A 16,268-nucleotide genomic window follows, 5' to 3' on the forward strand; every position below is an offset into this window, starting at 1 on the left:
ACGCCACTCATCACTGGTTACACTCACACATCAAGCCGTTGACCACAACTCTCTGAGTGTAACCATCAAGCCAGTTCTGTATCCACTGAGCAGCCCATCTGGCAAATCCATGCCTCTCCAACTTAGAGACAAGGATGTCATGCAGGACAATGTCTTGCACGAGTCCAGGTAGATGACATCAGTTGCCCTTCCTTTATCCACCAAGGTCGTGACCCCATCATAGAAGGCCACCAAATTTGCCAGGCAGGATTTCCTGAAGGATTAATTTAACTCCTTGTGTTTTGCAATCAGGTCCTGCAGCCTTCTGACTGTTGCTCCACAGCTCTCAGCCCATGACAGATGATAGAAGCACATAAAGAAAAAAAAGTGATAACCCCAGATCAGGATAGTGCTGGCAATATCTGTGTTGACTAAACCCAGCTCAGGATGTGTGTTCGCCTAGGTCTGACAGCAAAGCAAATCAGCTAGTCAGTACTATGCCTTCCAGTTAGGACTTCCTAAGCTCATTTGCAGCCACTCCTCTGACCTGATTTCTTCCCTCCCCTTTCCCTCATGCCATAGGGTGCCTTCCGTTACATTTTCAAACGCAGACCGCGTGGCCTAAAATGCCAAGGAAACATCACAGCCTTACTGCTCCTGCCACAAGGTCAGCCTGCAGGCACGCCCACTCGACAGAGCAGAGAAAACTCACCCTGACAGAGCCTTAAGGGAGATGAAAAACAGGCTCTTAGCTGCGGAAAGTGTTACAATATCATCATCAAGCCCAGCGAAAGAAGAAAGCAAAGCAATGAACAACACCAAGGTTAGGAAGGCTGTATGCAAGCATTAAGGACACAAAGCAATATACTCACCTGGGTGAAGCTTAAAAATGCCACAGATAACAAACAGCAGGCAGCAAATCAGTCGCTCAGACAGCAGGCGAAACTTCTGAAAAGCAGTCATTAATTTGGCTACCGTGATGGATTCCTCTGTGGCGAAAGCAACAACCCACTTCACTGCTCCGCAGATTCATTGCCCAGGAGGCCATGAGGAACACTGTGATAATTTAACCTGTCTCCCTGCATAAGACTTCAGCTACCAGCAATCTTTTATATTGCCTTCATCTGGCGGTAAAGGGGTGGTTTTGATGAGACAACATCTTTCATACCTTCGTGTGCAGCTGTTGCCTCACTCCACTTCTCGTGAGGAGCCTCCTCCCAACATCCCACACGGGCCAAGGAGAGAAAGCCCGGCAGCAGCATCGCTGCGACTGGGCCCATTTCGCTTTCCTCTTATACTCAGAAACGGACGGAAACATCACACCGAAGGGCGCACTCAGCAGAGCAAACCTGCACTGCAGGGTCTCCCTGCGTGCCCCATCCAGCGCCGGCTACACGAAGAGCCGAGCGGTCTGCTGCCGGCCGGGTGCTCGCCCGCGCTCCACGGTGCCGCAGCTGACTCCCACGTCGCAGACGCAACCTTGGATTGCAGCAGTGTAGCCTAGGGCAGGCACAAGTGCAGGATTCAGGGGAGTCTGGAACTCCACATGGTTAGCCAACCCTCAGGTAAGCCCAGGTCAGTCTTTTTATTTCTTTCTCCCTTCTCGCTCTCCATCTGTTTGAAGCAGGAACTGCTGACACACAATTTTTGCTCCCCAGATGCATCTTCAGTGCTTGGCACTCTTTAAGCTATCCTAGTTAGCTCGATAACATACGAAAGGCTTTTACTCATTGAAGCAATGCATCAAGTCGTTGAACAAAATCTCCCTTATATGAGACTTATGCAACTAAAAATATAAAATTTCCTTTTTTTTTCAGCTTTACTCAGAAGCCCTGTTGAGTTTAAACACACTGGAAATATCCACTATGCCTGCCTGTTGATGACATAGGGCAAGTAAAACCACTGCTATTTGAGAATGTTTCCATCTAGCCTGGGAATTAACAGCTGTACTGGATCCTGAGATTTCCTCATCTGGCAGACTGGGATCTACTATCAGTATTTCATGCCACACTGTAAGTCTCCCTCAGGCATTTTCTCCATTAGCCACTTGAATTTTTTACTGGTGAAATTGCCTCTTTCACTCTTTATTTGTTCTGTTTGGCTAAGGGCTTTTCTGACCCTCAATAAAATTTCCTCTCTTCTCCATCTCCCTTACTCTCTCAGTATTCCAAATAAGTGGTGTAACTAAGGCAAATTCAGGGCAATTGTCACCTGCCATTATGTCCTTTTAATGTAGGCTACTCATTGCAGAATTGAAGAAGAGGAGCTTGTGGGCACAAAACCTCATGTTTTTTCCTCATTTTATCCATTCATCAAATTAAAGATGTTATCTCACCTGACAAACCTAATTTACACTCAGTTCATCCCAGCTAGAACGACCACATTTACTAATGTCATAAATGACAGAGCACTGTATAGTTTTGCCTTGCTTTTGATATTAAAAACCAATCAAACACACCATCACCAGGCATTTTCCTTTGATGATGGTCCTCTACAGTTGTGCCAATTGATATTTGTCCCATCCCAGTGACTGATTCAATTTTAATTGCTTGAAGTCACTAAACGCAAAGCGATGCCATAAAAGTTGTGTCATGGCACTACCAATGAAGAGATTCAGCCTCTGGCGACTGCAAAACTCCACTTGCCCCAGGCTGTATATAGGCAATGAGTACCACCATAATTCATCACTCGAGACTGAAATGCATATATAAAATGCTAGAAGAGGCTGCATTTCAAATGAAAAGGAATTACATGAACAGAAGTAAAAATAATATCTAATTTCCCGTGCACTGTTGTCTCACTGTTCACTGCAAGTTCCAATTTAGGTTTTTCTGCTGTTTGAGTTACTTGTTGGGGAGCGTCTCCCATGTGGCCTTTCTAATGTCTAATAAGATTCAAGTCCACACTATAGCCTTTTCGTATTTTTGGCACATACAGGCTCTGTCTCTCTCTTCCCTCTACTCTTCTACCCACACATCATCAAAACAGAAACTTAATTATCTTTTCGATGGCTATCACTGTGTTAAATTTGGTTTGAAAGGTCAATGGAAAGGGAAACACAGATGCGGAGCATGTCTTATTGCCATAGGAAACCAGTCTTACAAATGGAAGATTTACAAGGAAAATGAGCTGCACTTTTGCTCACAGCAATATACTCATTTGAAGTACCAAAGATCGGTGAATATAAAAAATTATCTGTGTCTATCGGTCCTCACCCTGGGTATTGTAAATCCTCAGAGATCTTGTGAAATCATTGGATTTACTGTCATTAATAGCAGTAGCCCATTAATTTTATGTTTATAAGGATGTGTGTCAGTTCGTGAGGCAAGAGTATCTACGGAGAGTATCTCTAGACCTACACACACAAGCATAGGCATGCATGTGCATGAGCACGTGTACACTCAGGTATCACAGAGCATTCGCAGGGACATGTCACAACAGGTCCTGCCCCAAAGGATAGAGATTTGCACCCAAGTCAAGGTTAGAGTTGTACCGAACTCGTAGAGGTGGAGTTCCCCAGGGAAAGAAGAGTGCAACCCATTCTTTTTTTTCTCCCTCTCTTCTACAAACTTCTAAGAGCAGCTTTCTGATGGACCACTTGAAAGTCACCTCCACCCATCTGAAACTTGGCTGAGGATCCCAGTCTTCCTTTATTACTGCGCAACTCTATTAAAGCTCTCAGTGGAACCGATGAGAATGTCCCAGCCAATTCTACTTTTTGTATTAAAAAAAGAAAAGCACACAGTAGTCTATTGAAAATCATTTTTAAGACTTTTAATCATAGCAAATGTGTCTGAACAGTTCTCATAAAATCAGCGCTTCCACATATACGAAGGACAAAACCCCAGAGAGTGGCCCACAAAAATACCATGTATTAAGATGGGGCGGGGAGGGAGGGCAGGAAATAGGATAGTTAGCTCAGCAACGATTGAGACACCTTCTAGGACAGACAAAGCAAGCAAAGAATGCTTCTCCAGACGTTCAGATTTCTTGACAGCACTTTGATTTTACCTTTATAAAGTTAATATTGTGGCATGGTTTTGACAGAGCGGCCCAGCAGCTCATGTATCTGTAGGGCCTGGTTAGCCCTTCACGAAAACAGAAGGGGGAAGTCATCTAAAACCAAATGACGTGTTTTTGCTTCTGAAACACATCAAGGACTTCAGTTCACAGCCACTGAACAGTGCCAGCCGGCTTGTTTAGCTAGAATATAATTAACGAGGGGTGGGGAAGGAGCCTAGGGAGGGCAAGGGACCATGTAAAACAGAGTGTAAAACAAGGAGCAGAGATGGCGGTAGAGCTGTAGGAGAGCCATGTAATAGCTGTGTGCCCGAGGCTAGACTCAACCTTCCGGCTTCTGGTGCAAATATTAACGAGCCTGAAAGTCCAGAGTGGGAGGGAAGAGGACATTGGCACCACCAGGCAGAGGGAGGCCTTTCTGCCTTTGATTCTTAAAATAAGAGCCAAACCTTCACTCAGGTCTTGTCTTAATTAACGTACTAAGTGTGTGAGTATGTACACATGTCTTCAAGGTTGGCTCTGAGGTACAGAACTAGCTCTCACTTCAAAGCTGGGCTGAGGACACTTCCGCTGACATAAAGATCATTCCGTATAGTTCCTTTGCCTTTTTGTTTTAACACCTGTCAAAGTTTATTTGCCTTCAAAAAAAAAAACCAAAACCAAAACCTGACCATCCCCACCCCTTCCTATGTCCCTTAGTAATACAGAAACCTTTGCTAATAGGGAGAGCGCAAAGACAGGCCCTGTGGGATGGGCTTTTTAGGTCTGCTTCAGATTACAGCTCACTGCAATGCCTTTAGAGCAATTAGGGATAGTGTAGCTGAAGTAATCTGAACTGATATCAACTGCAAGTAGCTCAAAATACACGCTGGGTAGCTGACAGGCAGCTCCCCTAGAGAATATGTGCGTGAGTGCAGTCAGTCCTGCCCTCTCCGCTTGCAGCCCTCTGCCACCCCAGCCCGCTGGTCCGAACCACGGGGATGGCAACACGGAGAACACCTAGTTGGAAGGACTGTCGCTGCTCCTTCACCTTCCAGCAACCACCGGCCGTGTCTGCTGACTCCCCGGGCTGAAAAATGTTTTTCTTCTCTGAGGTCCACTGCTTATCAAGGTTTAGTCTTCAAAAGAGGAAGTCTACTGGGATTCATTTGGAGCACAGCTGAAATTCAGGGGCACCTCTGCTTTCTCCCGGCAGAGTTTAAATAGATAGGGAACAGATGGTGTAAACGTGGCCTGAATGAAGAGCAGCTTTACTCTTCTTTTTGTTTTTCCTAGTGCCTGCTTTTGGGTTTTTTCCAAAACAATTATAAGCAAAATGAGGGTGGAGGAGGAGGGGGAGGGGTGAGACACACTTTTCAGAGCCTACCACGAAAGGGCATCTGAGCCGGACGCTAACCCTCAGCACAGCGACACACGCAGCGCCCTGCCGCAAGGGCAGCCTGCTTTGGGACTGCCTCTCACCTGAAGCTGCACAGAAGGGCAGGTTCTCCAGTCTGCTGGATGCTGGGTGCTGGCCAGGAGAGCTCAACATTTGTGGTGACTTAGAAAGCTGAAGGAATCTTACAGAAAGGTTCTCACGCTTCTTTTAAACCTTAAAAATCGTATCTACAGCAGAGGAGCCGTACGACCCTACGCTCTGACCAGGGAAGTTACGTTGGACCGTTCCAGCAAGGAGAATGTTCGCAGTGTGTCCTTGCGGGCCCGTTGTTTCAACAGAGATTTGTGGTGGGTCACATCCGTGTCTCACCCAGTTCAATACCTGCCCCAGGACACCCCCTCCCCTTGGGCCAGCGAGCAAGCACAGCAGGGATGAACTGCGCCAGGACGATTTAACCAAATTCCTGTCTTCCTTTGGCAAAAGTCAGGTCACTGGCTAAATCAAAGATTTAACAATCTCTTAAGGAGATGGATAATTTGCCCTCAAAAATTGGTAAGTATCTCCTCAAAGGTTGCTTGCTTTCGATCTACAAAATGAGGATTGCCACTGCGTATAGGACATATGACAGGGATCCTCAGAGGCTGAGCCCACTAACAGCTTTAAATGAGGCATAAGACTCGAGTTTGATCTTGGAGAACTGGCAGTCACAACTGATTCCATGCGCAGCGCTCTGTGTGCTCGACATCCAGAAAGTCTGGGCTCTGCACATTTCAGCAGGCATTTTAAACTTAATAGGCAGCACGTGACATTTCATTAGGAATTTGGCGCTACTGCAGTTTTCAGCTGTTAGGAGGTTTATGAGGTATTACAAAACAGAAGCACATACATACGTTTTGAAACTCAGCGGACCTAATCCAAGCCATGAATATGGATTTTCTTCCTTCTTATCTCCCTCCCTCACCAAAGGAAGAGGAATTGCAAAATTAATGTCACTGATACATTGGAAAAAAAGAAAAAAAACCCAAAAAACCCCAAAAAACTCTCAAAACGTTGATGGATAATCTTGTCTTAAAAATCAGATTTTGCAAAAATTTTCTAGTCTCTGAATTGTTTTCTTTTGGTTTTACTATTGCCTTTTTTTTTTTTCAAAATATTAGGGCTATAGTAAAGAAACAATAATCTAAAATACTTATTTAGAGAGGACCTATGATAATAACAGCAGACAAAAGGGTATTGCAAGTAAGACTCTGTATGGAGCCCTGGAGATGTTCCTGTTTCTGTGGAGGCTTGCTACCATTTTCCTCACTGAAAATGCAGCAGAAATTTGCAGTTGCTCATATATACAAAGGCAAGTTTCCCCCTGCAAATCTGCAGGGAAGCAGGATGGCCAAACAACAGGCTGAAGAAGAGGAAACAGGAGAGGGCATGCTCATAAGGAAGCAGTACAAAGTGCTTTTCAGGCTTCTTGTTATAAAGGACAAAAGATAGAACCCAAACTCAAAGATCTGAGGCATCAGCAATAACAAACACAGGCAGTATCTAGGGTATTAAAAAATATCCTCGTTTATCCACCACTCCTGACAATACTTCTCTCGATCCCATGGGTTTGCTGGAATCGCTGCATGCTTGTTCTGCCTGGATGGCTGCCGAAAGACATTCAGTGTTGCGACTCTTTGTTTATCGCAAAACCACGCTCCTTGCTGGTAACGTTTTACAGCTCTTATCAGGCTGTTCAATCCAGCTACAACTGTCCAAATCCTGTCTTCTCTAAACTAGAGGAGGTCAGAAAGGAAAAGAGAGAACACTCTATGTATCCACTGCAGTTAGTCAGTTTAGCAAATATAACCTTTAAGCAGGGATTCTGTTTTATCAACCTGTAGGTTTAGCAAATCCCTCAGCATTGCAGCACTGCAGGAAAGAAGAAATTAGAATTCGATTTGTTTCTCCTAAGTTTTTTAAATCATCACCACTCTAGATTAGTGAGTGGGTTTTGGTGTGGGTATGAACTGCAAGCTGGTTTGCTGGGGTTTTTTTTCACCATGAGTTAAGAATTCTTATCTATATACAATAAGCAATTAGAACCAGAAGTTAGAGAAATACAGGTTTCTACACTCAAGTGCTTGAAAACAGCTGCCTTGGAGTATTACAGAGCCCCTCCTAGTCAACATGCTTTCGAATTTCAAAATAAAGCCTTCCCCAAAGCAAAGCTTATTACTTCAAATGTTCTTTAAGTGTGAAGATTATCCAAGTATCAAGAAACAAACACCTAAGGGTAAAGTCCACCTCTGTTCAAGAAAGTATTTAATCATATGTGACCAAATCCCTTCAGCTTCCTCAGATTTAGTGCCTTAGTGCTTTCTCAGCATATTTCCTGAATCATTTCCCAAGCATTTCAATGCATTTCTTCTGCAAATCTTTGAGAAACAGATGTTTCTCAAAGAAAGATTATCAAACGATTATCCCAAATAATTTAAGCAAGAAATTATTCATCTGCAGTTCAATCAGCAAATGGGCAATGCTTGGGAACTGAGGTCCCTCTTACGCTCATACTGAGCCACACGTGTCTACCTCATGGCACGTCCCCTTGAATGTACTCTAAGATCCGCCACCGTTCATAAATTCTTCAGTGATATCACACACTCTACAGTGACAACCTGAATTTAAACCATCTTGCAAGGGAAGATTTTTTTTTTTCAGAGCTAGAGGAAGATCCAGATTTCTCTCAAGCAGGTGCAAACTCCAGTGATCCAGACCCAGTCAGTGCATAAAGGGCCCTATAGGGCAAAGCTTCCGAAACTGGTCAGCACGGTGACAACACACACACATCTTCCTGTAATTCTCAAGGTCGGCAAGTAAATAACCATCAGCATGAAACTACTCAGGTATCTAATTTCTTTTATTTACTCCATCTTGTAAACCAAGCCAGAAAGCTACAGACCCCTAACCTAATCCTACTATTTCTTTTGAGTGCAATAGCTGTACCAAATAGCCACTGCTTTTGTTTTCAGCTTCTCACATCTACTAGATTCAATAAACCCTGTCTTTAGCTGCTTGGCATTCCCAACACTGTCAACTTCATTATTTGTCCTGGGAGATGGCCACTTGCTTTTGCACCTTCAGTCAACACACATGTGCAACTTTTTACTTTAAACAGTGTGACACATCTGCGCACAAGCATTCAAGACGTTGCTTTTTTATCCCAACCTCTCCCCACTGAATTGCGCTTCAGCTTGTGTCCAAGTCCTGAGCTTCAGTGATGATTCAGCACCCTAAAAAATTTCTGCACACCCATCAAACTTTTCAGTTAGGTGGAAAACTGCACTTTGCAAATAGGCAGCTTCCCAGCTCAAAGGTGTTGAGGGAAAAGCAAGATCTGGAGTTTCACTGCCATTCTCCAGATACAATTTGACAGAAGTGACATATGCAGGCCACTGCAAAACATGCCCAGTAGATGTTTTTTGCACATGGATCTGAATTTCCAGGCTACTGCCTAATTGTTTGCTCATTTCCAGGTGTCCTTCTTCTGCACCCTTTCTTCACTCTTTCAAACCAGATCAGGCAAAGTCTGTATGCTGCCTTCAAGCTTCCAAGAGCGCTTTAAGCAGCTCTGTTTCAAAGGACCTCCGCTTGCACTTACAGACTGATAAACTGAAAGCCCAGGCACCTGTCTGTTCCCTTTTGGGTGGACATCCCAGTCTGGAGGCACAGAGAAATTACATGGCTCCTCACCTGAACCCCAGAAGAGACCTCACCTGCGGAGCAGCGAGTACCGTCCAACAGCAGAAGGAGTGGGTTTGCGGGAGACAGCTCAGAAGAGGTGGCAGCTCATCCCACGCGAAATCCAGGTACTGATACATAGGCTTCACGCTACCAGGCTATCTCAGCACCTCATCACCCCAGCACCCTAAAGTACGTGATCTTCCTGAGACACAAGAGCCCGAGGCCCTTTTACTAATCCTCTTGGCCTCTCCCTACTACATTTGAGCATGTGCTGTGTGCATACCCCCACCCCCTCAGCATGGAAATACGTCCCCATACTCATATGTATGGGGGTGCCATGCATGCCCACAAGTTCCCACCCCCATGCTTAGGTGCTTCAGTGTGATACAGGAGAGTGAAGAGACTTGTGTAGATCTGAAGAGGACTGTGGGATGGATAGTGGGGGATAAGAAATATTTTCTTCTGCTTGCGGATCTTACCTAATCTCCCAGAATTGCCTCTGATGTTCAGGAACATGCTTAGCACAAAAATTAGAGGAATTGCTTAGAATTAAAATAAAAATACATTGAAGCATAAGGAAGTATGCTTGAAAAAATGCATTTTCCCAAACATCTATTAAGCATTAAATTTCACTTAACTTGGAAGGTAAATTTTTGCACTAGAGATGCTCAGGGCAACTTAAGAAATGTCTGAAAAATCATTCAAAATGAGGCTGAAGCAAACAGCTTTGCCTGTTGGCACGAGCATGCAAGAGGTAAAGTGACAAAGAACACAACAGCCCCAGCTGCCAGGCCTACGGTCAGCATACAGCACCAGAAAGGTCAGGAACACGCTGTAAATCCATTGCAGCACTTCCAGTTGTCTCGGCCTGCTGCAGCTCTTGCATAAAAACCTTTGCCTTCAGGGCCAGAAGATCCTTCAACAGCTTCCTGCATGATGCTGGGACTCATATGCTGTCACGTACCTTCTCCTTCCCTCCCTCCCCCTCTATCCACCAATAGAAAACGTTTGGAAAAACCAGATCTCAAGCCACGCTTTCTGCGCAACAAGCCAAGGAATGTATCGACCCCAACATTTAGTTGGGATAGGTTCACATGACATGCGAACGTCTCCTGCAGTACTCACCACGTTCCAGGGGTTGGGGAGCTGTTAGCCAGGGATGGTGGGTACAGCCCCTCTCTATGATTGGGAGGAGGCAACATAGAATCATAGAATCACAGAATGGTTAAGGTTGGAAGGGACCTTAAAGATCATCTAGTTCCAACCGCCCTGCCATGGGCAGGGACACCTTCCACTAGACCAGGTTGCTCAAAACCACATCCAGCCTGGCCTTGAAGACAGTCAGGGATGGGGCATCCACAGCTTCTCTGGGATCCTCCACTACGCGGCATTGCGGTGAGAAGGTCCATGGAACACAGAGGCTCGGAGCAGTTAACGCAGTGCTTTTGATACAGGGACACCTACAGAAGACCTCAAATCATGTATGAATTGTTTGGGTTTAGCTTAGCCCAGTTGTGAATGTAACAAAGCCATTAGCCACCTCTACTCCAGAACGGCACCTGAAGATTTAGAAAGGTTGGCTACCCAGGGCTCCAGCAATCAAGTGACTGGGAAGAGGGCTCGAGGGGAAGGGGGAGACAGAGTGCCAGATTGTACAACATGCGCTCACGTCAAGTCCAATAATCCCTCACTTCCACACGCTGAAGCTTTACTTAAAACTTTTATGTCATCTGATTAAAACAGAAAAAAGAAAAGAAATCTGCTGTGTGGTCTAGTAGTCACCAGCTATAATTCTGTATTCCACGGTAATTAAAACGAGCAACCTTTTACTATTTACCACAACCCACACTTAACACTTTGCCTTAAAACGGTGTCGAATTTCAGCCAACCCCTCATAAAACACAGAGCAATTCTGCCAAATTCCCTTCCGTGCTCTTCATTCGGTGGCAAAATAACAAGAGGTACCATAATCCACTTGATATCATTCTTTTCCTGCTAATGTTTTATTCAGACTGAGCTTCGTTAATAAAGATGCAACTTTGGACTCATGATTGCTCCATGTTTATAAAACATCCAGGCTCCTTTACATCTTGGTTAAGCATGAACAATCACTGAACACACAATTTCCTAAAAAAATCCCACATACCAAAATTGCATATTTTGAATTTTTAAAATTCACTAAACAAAATTTCACAGAGTGAACCTTAAAGTCTGTTTGCCAGGAAAGCAGAAGCCAAAAATGGAAGTTGGGACCCTCCAGGAAAAAAACCAAACAAACAAAACCAACCCAAAACCAAAGCTGGACCCCAATGCACACATCCTTCCCATTAAACAAGCAAATAAATAGACATTCATACAGAGTAATTTGCTCTAAAAATGCAGATACTTGAGTAATTACCCACAAGTTTTGGCACAAATTTTGGTTGCTCAAACAGCGCTGGAGTCACAGTACGTTTCCTCCTTTTCTTTTTTTTTTTTTTTGTTTCTCGTGGAACTGGGCAGTGTTTTCTTTCTTAACACCAGAGAGCAAAAACTAGTCCAGAACCAGATGATTTTGACACAAGTCCAAATGTGTTTCTTCACAGAGAAAAATTACAAAGGCAAGGCTGGGGTATTTTTAAAAAAGGAAATAAAATGTTAGGTGTATATAGCAGTGTCACTTTTTAATGCCAGATACTGGACAAAGGACAGGGGCCGACCGCACTGCATTTTTAAAGTAGTACGACTATCGACAGACTTGAGAAACATTTTAACACTGTACATTACAACAAACTATTGAGTTCACTTCTACACAAGCCAGCAAAAAACCTAGGTGATCCAACATGATATGGCAGCTGCAAATTTAAAATGATAGTCACAGTCCAAAGCCAAAACAAAAACATCTCCAGAACTCCTATTTATAAAAAAGGAATGAACGTACACACCACACGTGCGTGCACACGCGCACGCAGACAAAAATCTTGAGGTTTTACTTATTGCTCTTACACAAGGCTGTCAGCAGGCAAATGTCCGGATCAGAAATTAGGTCAAACATGCATTTCGGCAGGCACAAAAAGTACAGGAAATTCATATTAGTGAAACAATGTACTCCATTACGTAATGTAGGATGGTATTCTGCTAATATTAATACTTATGTCATTAATACCGGATAAACTCCGGGTCTGCCTGTTGCATAATGTGTTATGCAGGGAGGGATTTTAACCTAATTTCTGATTTCTCTTTCATACTGTACCCTCGACGTAGGCACGAAGAGGGGCGGTTTTCAAGACAGCCATTCTCTGCACTGCCAGATAAACCTCAGCCTCGAGAGCTTCAGCCAGGCAGGAGGAGGTTAACGCTATCAGCACTGCGTCTCCAAGACCTGCTCTTCGGTTTGGCGCAGTCATGGACAACTTGGATAAACAAATGCAGAAGTCGGCGCGAAACGCATCAGCGCTGCTCTCGGAGCCCCTTCCAGCTCCACGCTCCCGATACACCTGGTAGTCAGTTGCTACAGGGGATAAGGCAGTAGAGGGTGGAGTCCTGTATCTGGTCACTTCCTCACGAGTCTTATAAAGGCAAGATTATTTTATTCTTTTTTGTGAACTGGCTTTCCTGTACACAACAAGCAGCGTAGCATGGATGGCAATAGAAATCTGGCTACCTACTGGCAATGAGAGACTAGCACCTTCACAAGACACGTTTTGGAATTCCTGCGGTTCCCTACTGCAACCAAATTAAAACATGCTGCGGAAAGGTGTCCATGTAATTACAATACTCGTAAGCCAGGTTCAAGGCATACTGCACATGAGCCTTGCATGAAAAAGGCATTGAATGTGTTATCTGAGGAGTTTTCTTTTTTGGCTGTGCTATGCATACACATGACAGTAGACAAAAATCAGCCCAATGGTTCCTTTCCGTACATCCATACATCACTCAACACATACCATAACGATTAAGCACCGCATATGCCATTCTTCAGTTAACGAGAATCAAGGAAGAAAACGGTGGTTTGGGAAGAGGGAGGGCAAGAAATCCAGCACAAAGTTAGAGGTATGTTCCTGACAGAAGTCCTAGCTGAGAACGTTTATTGTGAACCAGCAACTGGATTTTGTGACATAACCAGAAAGACACCGATGTCTACAGCACCAACTTGGGCACTGCATACTCAAAATTGTGTTCTCTGGTGTTATAATATGGCATTGAGCAATCTCTAATTAATTATTAGAAAGCGCAGTAGGTAGACAAGAGGTCACGCTTGAGGGAGGTTATGCTTTGTACTTGTTAAAAAGAACCAGTGCAAATCAGTAGCTTTTTCTGTCTTATTAAAGGTCTGTCATGTGCTCCTTGATCCGATCCCTAAATTTCCCACAAATTTCAGCTTTCAGACTTGCCAAATACCCAAATTCACACTGATCTCTATTTTACTTACGAGCAGTACTACTAAAGCTAGTGTTACTGCTTAAAGCAAGGCCTTACTGCAGTGAAGGTTCAGGAATGTGGCTCTTCCCAAGAAGTGAACTGCATCTAACTGGGGTGTCATGACACCCACAAGTGAAGAGAGACACTTACTGGGGCTTGGTCTTTTGTTTTTCAAATCTGTCCTTACAAACACCAACATTTGTCAGAGTGAAACGCAGCAAAAGGCTCTGTTATGCTCACCCAGATGTTCTGACACCAGGACAGCCACAGTGGTTTAGGAGGAGTAGCCCACCCCATAGAGGGTTATGTTGGCTGGGGTTCCCCTCCCAGCTATCTCCCTGCCTCTTACTAGGTGACTGCACAGAAGGGTCCTTGGTCTCAGTTAGGATGGTGAGGCTTCCTTAGAACAAATCCTGTGTTACACCACCATCCATGGGTGCACAGTTGCATCTCCTAGGAAAGAGGGAGGCAAAACAGGTCTACATTCTTTAGAAACAATTAAGAAAACGCAACTTCTCAAAAAAAGAAAAAATAAGAACGACTTTCTATCACATCCTTGCAGGGAGGAGTCCTAGGACTTCTTACAACCCACTTCTTCACTAATGGCTATGAAGGCCAGGTCATCGGGAAGCCCTGCTGCCAGACTGCAGGCAGAACAGTGTGTCTGGTGTTTACCGTTCATAGCTGTTTCTTTGTGTGCAGCCAGCTAGGCAGAAGCGTTTTGGCTGCATTTTTAGGCATTCCTTTCCTAGCCCACTCTCCTTCCCTGCTCAGAGGCTCCTTCAAATAAAAGATGCTGGGGATGCCAGTTCCCCGTAGCTGGAAAAAAAATGGGGAAAAAACAGAGAGGCAAAAAAGACACACCACGGAACAAAACAATTGCTTGTAAAACACTTCCTTTTAAAAACTATTGTACAACGTCCTAACTTGGTTTAATTAATGTGCACTTTAAAACATATAAAATGCCTTATCAGCTAAATTGTATCTTGGGTTTACAAGTCTCCCTCCCTCCCCCCATTAAAAAATAATGCATGTGTGAACTGGTATCGAACACCTTGTACAGAGTCGCACGCCAATTCTCCTTTAATTCTACATGGAGCAGTTTTGATTTTAATCTACCGTGTTTAGAGAAGAGCTAACACCGTATACTTTACGGTATAACCAGCTACATAGATGTCTTTAATCTTGTAACACAATTTTTAAAAAATCACTGTAAGTTGCAGTCCCTTTCTTAAATGATTATGGTGACGCATGCAGTCCTCCTCGGTGCCGCTGCCGCCAGACACGGGATGCGATTTTCTCCTCACGCTGTCGAGAGGCCTGACGCCGCACCGCCGGGGGCCACGGCCAGGCCAACACACCGCTGCCCTGGTGCATAGCGTCCTGCAGTCACTGGGCGAAGCTGCGGTGAACTGTCTTGCTCGATACCACCACCACCACCACCACCGCCCCAACCCAACTCCCAGTGGGAGCGCAACCCCTCAGCCGCAGGAGATCACCGTGAAGCGCTTGGAGATGCACGACATGTTGTGGAGGACGATGCCCAGGAGAAAGACCAGGACACAGGCCACCAGGATCACAGTGCAAACCCCCGACCAGGTGGAGCTTTTGACAACGCCTCTCCGGTCCGGCTCCTCCGCTCCCCCCTCGGCGGGGAGGCCGCCCTGCTCCGGCTGCTGCTCCGCCGGGATCGTCACCACTGCCAGGGACTTCTGCTGGCTGCCGGGCAGGAGGCGGCAGCCGATGTCTCCCGGCAGTAGGGCCCTCTCCTTGGAGAGGGGCAAGGGCAGCATGTAGCACCCGTTGCTGGGGAGTTTGATGAAGACGGGGGTGTGCTCCGAGGTGTGGGGGATCGCAATGACGGCAATCACGTCGGGGTCATCGGGCAGGTGCGACACAGAGTACCCGGGCGGCAGCTTGGTGATCCCGCGGCACCAGGGGCAGCGCAGGTCCTTCTGGCTGGTCCGCATCTGCTGCAGGCACACAGAGCAGCAAGTGTGCTTGCAGTCCAGGAGCTTGGGCCGCCGGCGGGGGCTGTAGTAGTTGAAGCAAATCTGGCATTCCAGCAGAGAGTCCTGGGACAGGGTCTCCATGGCGGCCAGAACAGGGAGGCACAGCCGCTCTCGAGAAGCCTCAGTCCAGTGCCCCACAGCCGAGGGGGCAGCACCCGCCTTCCCACCGGTTCTTGGGTTCTTCCCCTCAAGGCAGTGCCAGGCAGGAGCTAGGGAGAGCACAGGAGCACCTCTGGCCTGAACCTTTCAGTACCTGAGACAAATAGAAAAACGTGAAGGAAGAAGTTACTTACAGGAACCAGTGGGAAACCGGGGAAGAGCAATCAGTGGGAACAAAAGAGCCCAGCTAAGGGGGAATGAAAGCTAGCACTGTCCTTGTAGTCTGGGTTGGGGGGGGAATTTGTGACCCTTAACAAGAAAGCATCTTCCCACTGGCTTCACCAACCAGCCCAGTGGCAAACCTTCAGGTCAGCCATCACTAGATGGATCATGAGATCTCCCCCTCCCTTTTTTTTATTTAGCTACAAAAATCCCTATGAACCCACCAGTCCACCATTTCTATACATAACAGGGGAGGCTGTAGTTCACTAAGCAGTTCCTTCAGCATCTACCTCCTGTCAATTTTTCAGGACTTTTCAGCCCTTCTGGATCCTTAACAATTGTTCTCATTTAATCCTTTAAACCCCTGAGGATCTTTAGCTATTTGGCTCAACTGCTAGGTCTTTGTGAAAGGTGGAGGAAAGGAAAAAAATACGTTA

The 16,268-nt window shown here is 45.5% G+C and overlaps 1 protein-coding gene across 1 annotated transcript; it reads right to left on the bottom strand.

Annotated features, from left to right (window-relative positions):
- Nucleotides 1-14,890: 14,890 nt before the first annotated feature.
- RNF152 (ring finger protein 152) lies at nt 14,891-15,604 on the bottom strand. The gene has a single exon (XM_010148932.1). The coding sequence runs from the start codon at nt 15,589-15,591 to the stop codon at nt 14,980-14,982; it is 612 nt and encodes a 203-aa protein (XP_010147234.1). The 5' UTR covers nt 15,592-15,604; the 3' UTR covers nt 14,891-14,979.
- Between the last annotated feature and the right edge of the window lie 664 nt (nt 15,605-16,268).

This window comes from Eurypyga helias, unplaced genomic scaffold, assembly GCF_000690775.1.
Source record: "Eurypyga helias isolate BGI_N326 unplaced genomic scaffold, ASM69077v1 scaffold14643, whole genome shotgun sequence".
NCBI classification, from domain to species: Eukaryota; Metazoa; Chordata; class Aves; order Eurypygiformes; family Eurypygidae; genus Eurypyga; species Eurypyga helias.

Excerpts from the sequence above, each read along its gene's own strand:
- RNF152 (XM_010148932.1), bottom strand. The coding sequence starts at position 15,591 with ATGGAGACCCTGTCCCAGGACTCTCTGCTGGAATGCCAGATTTGCTTC.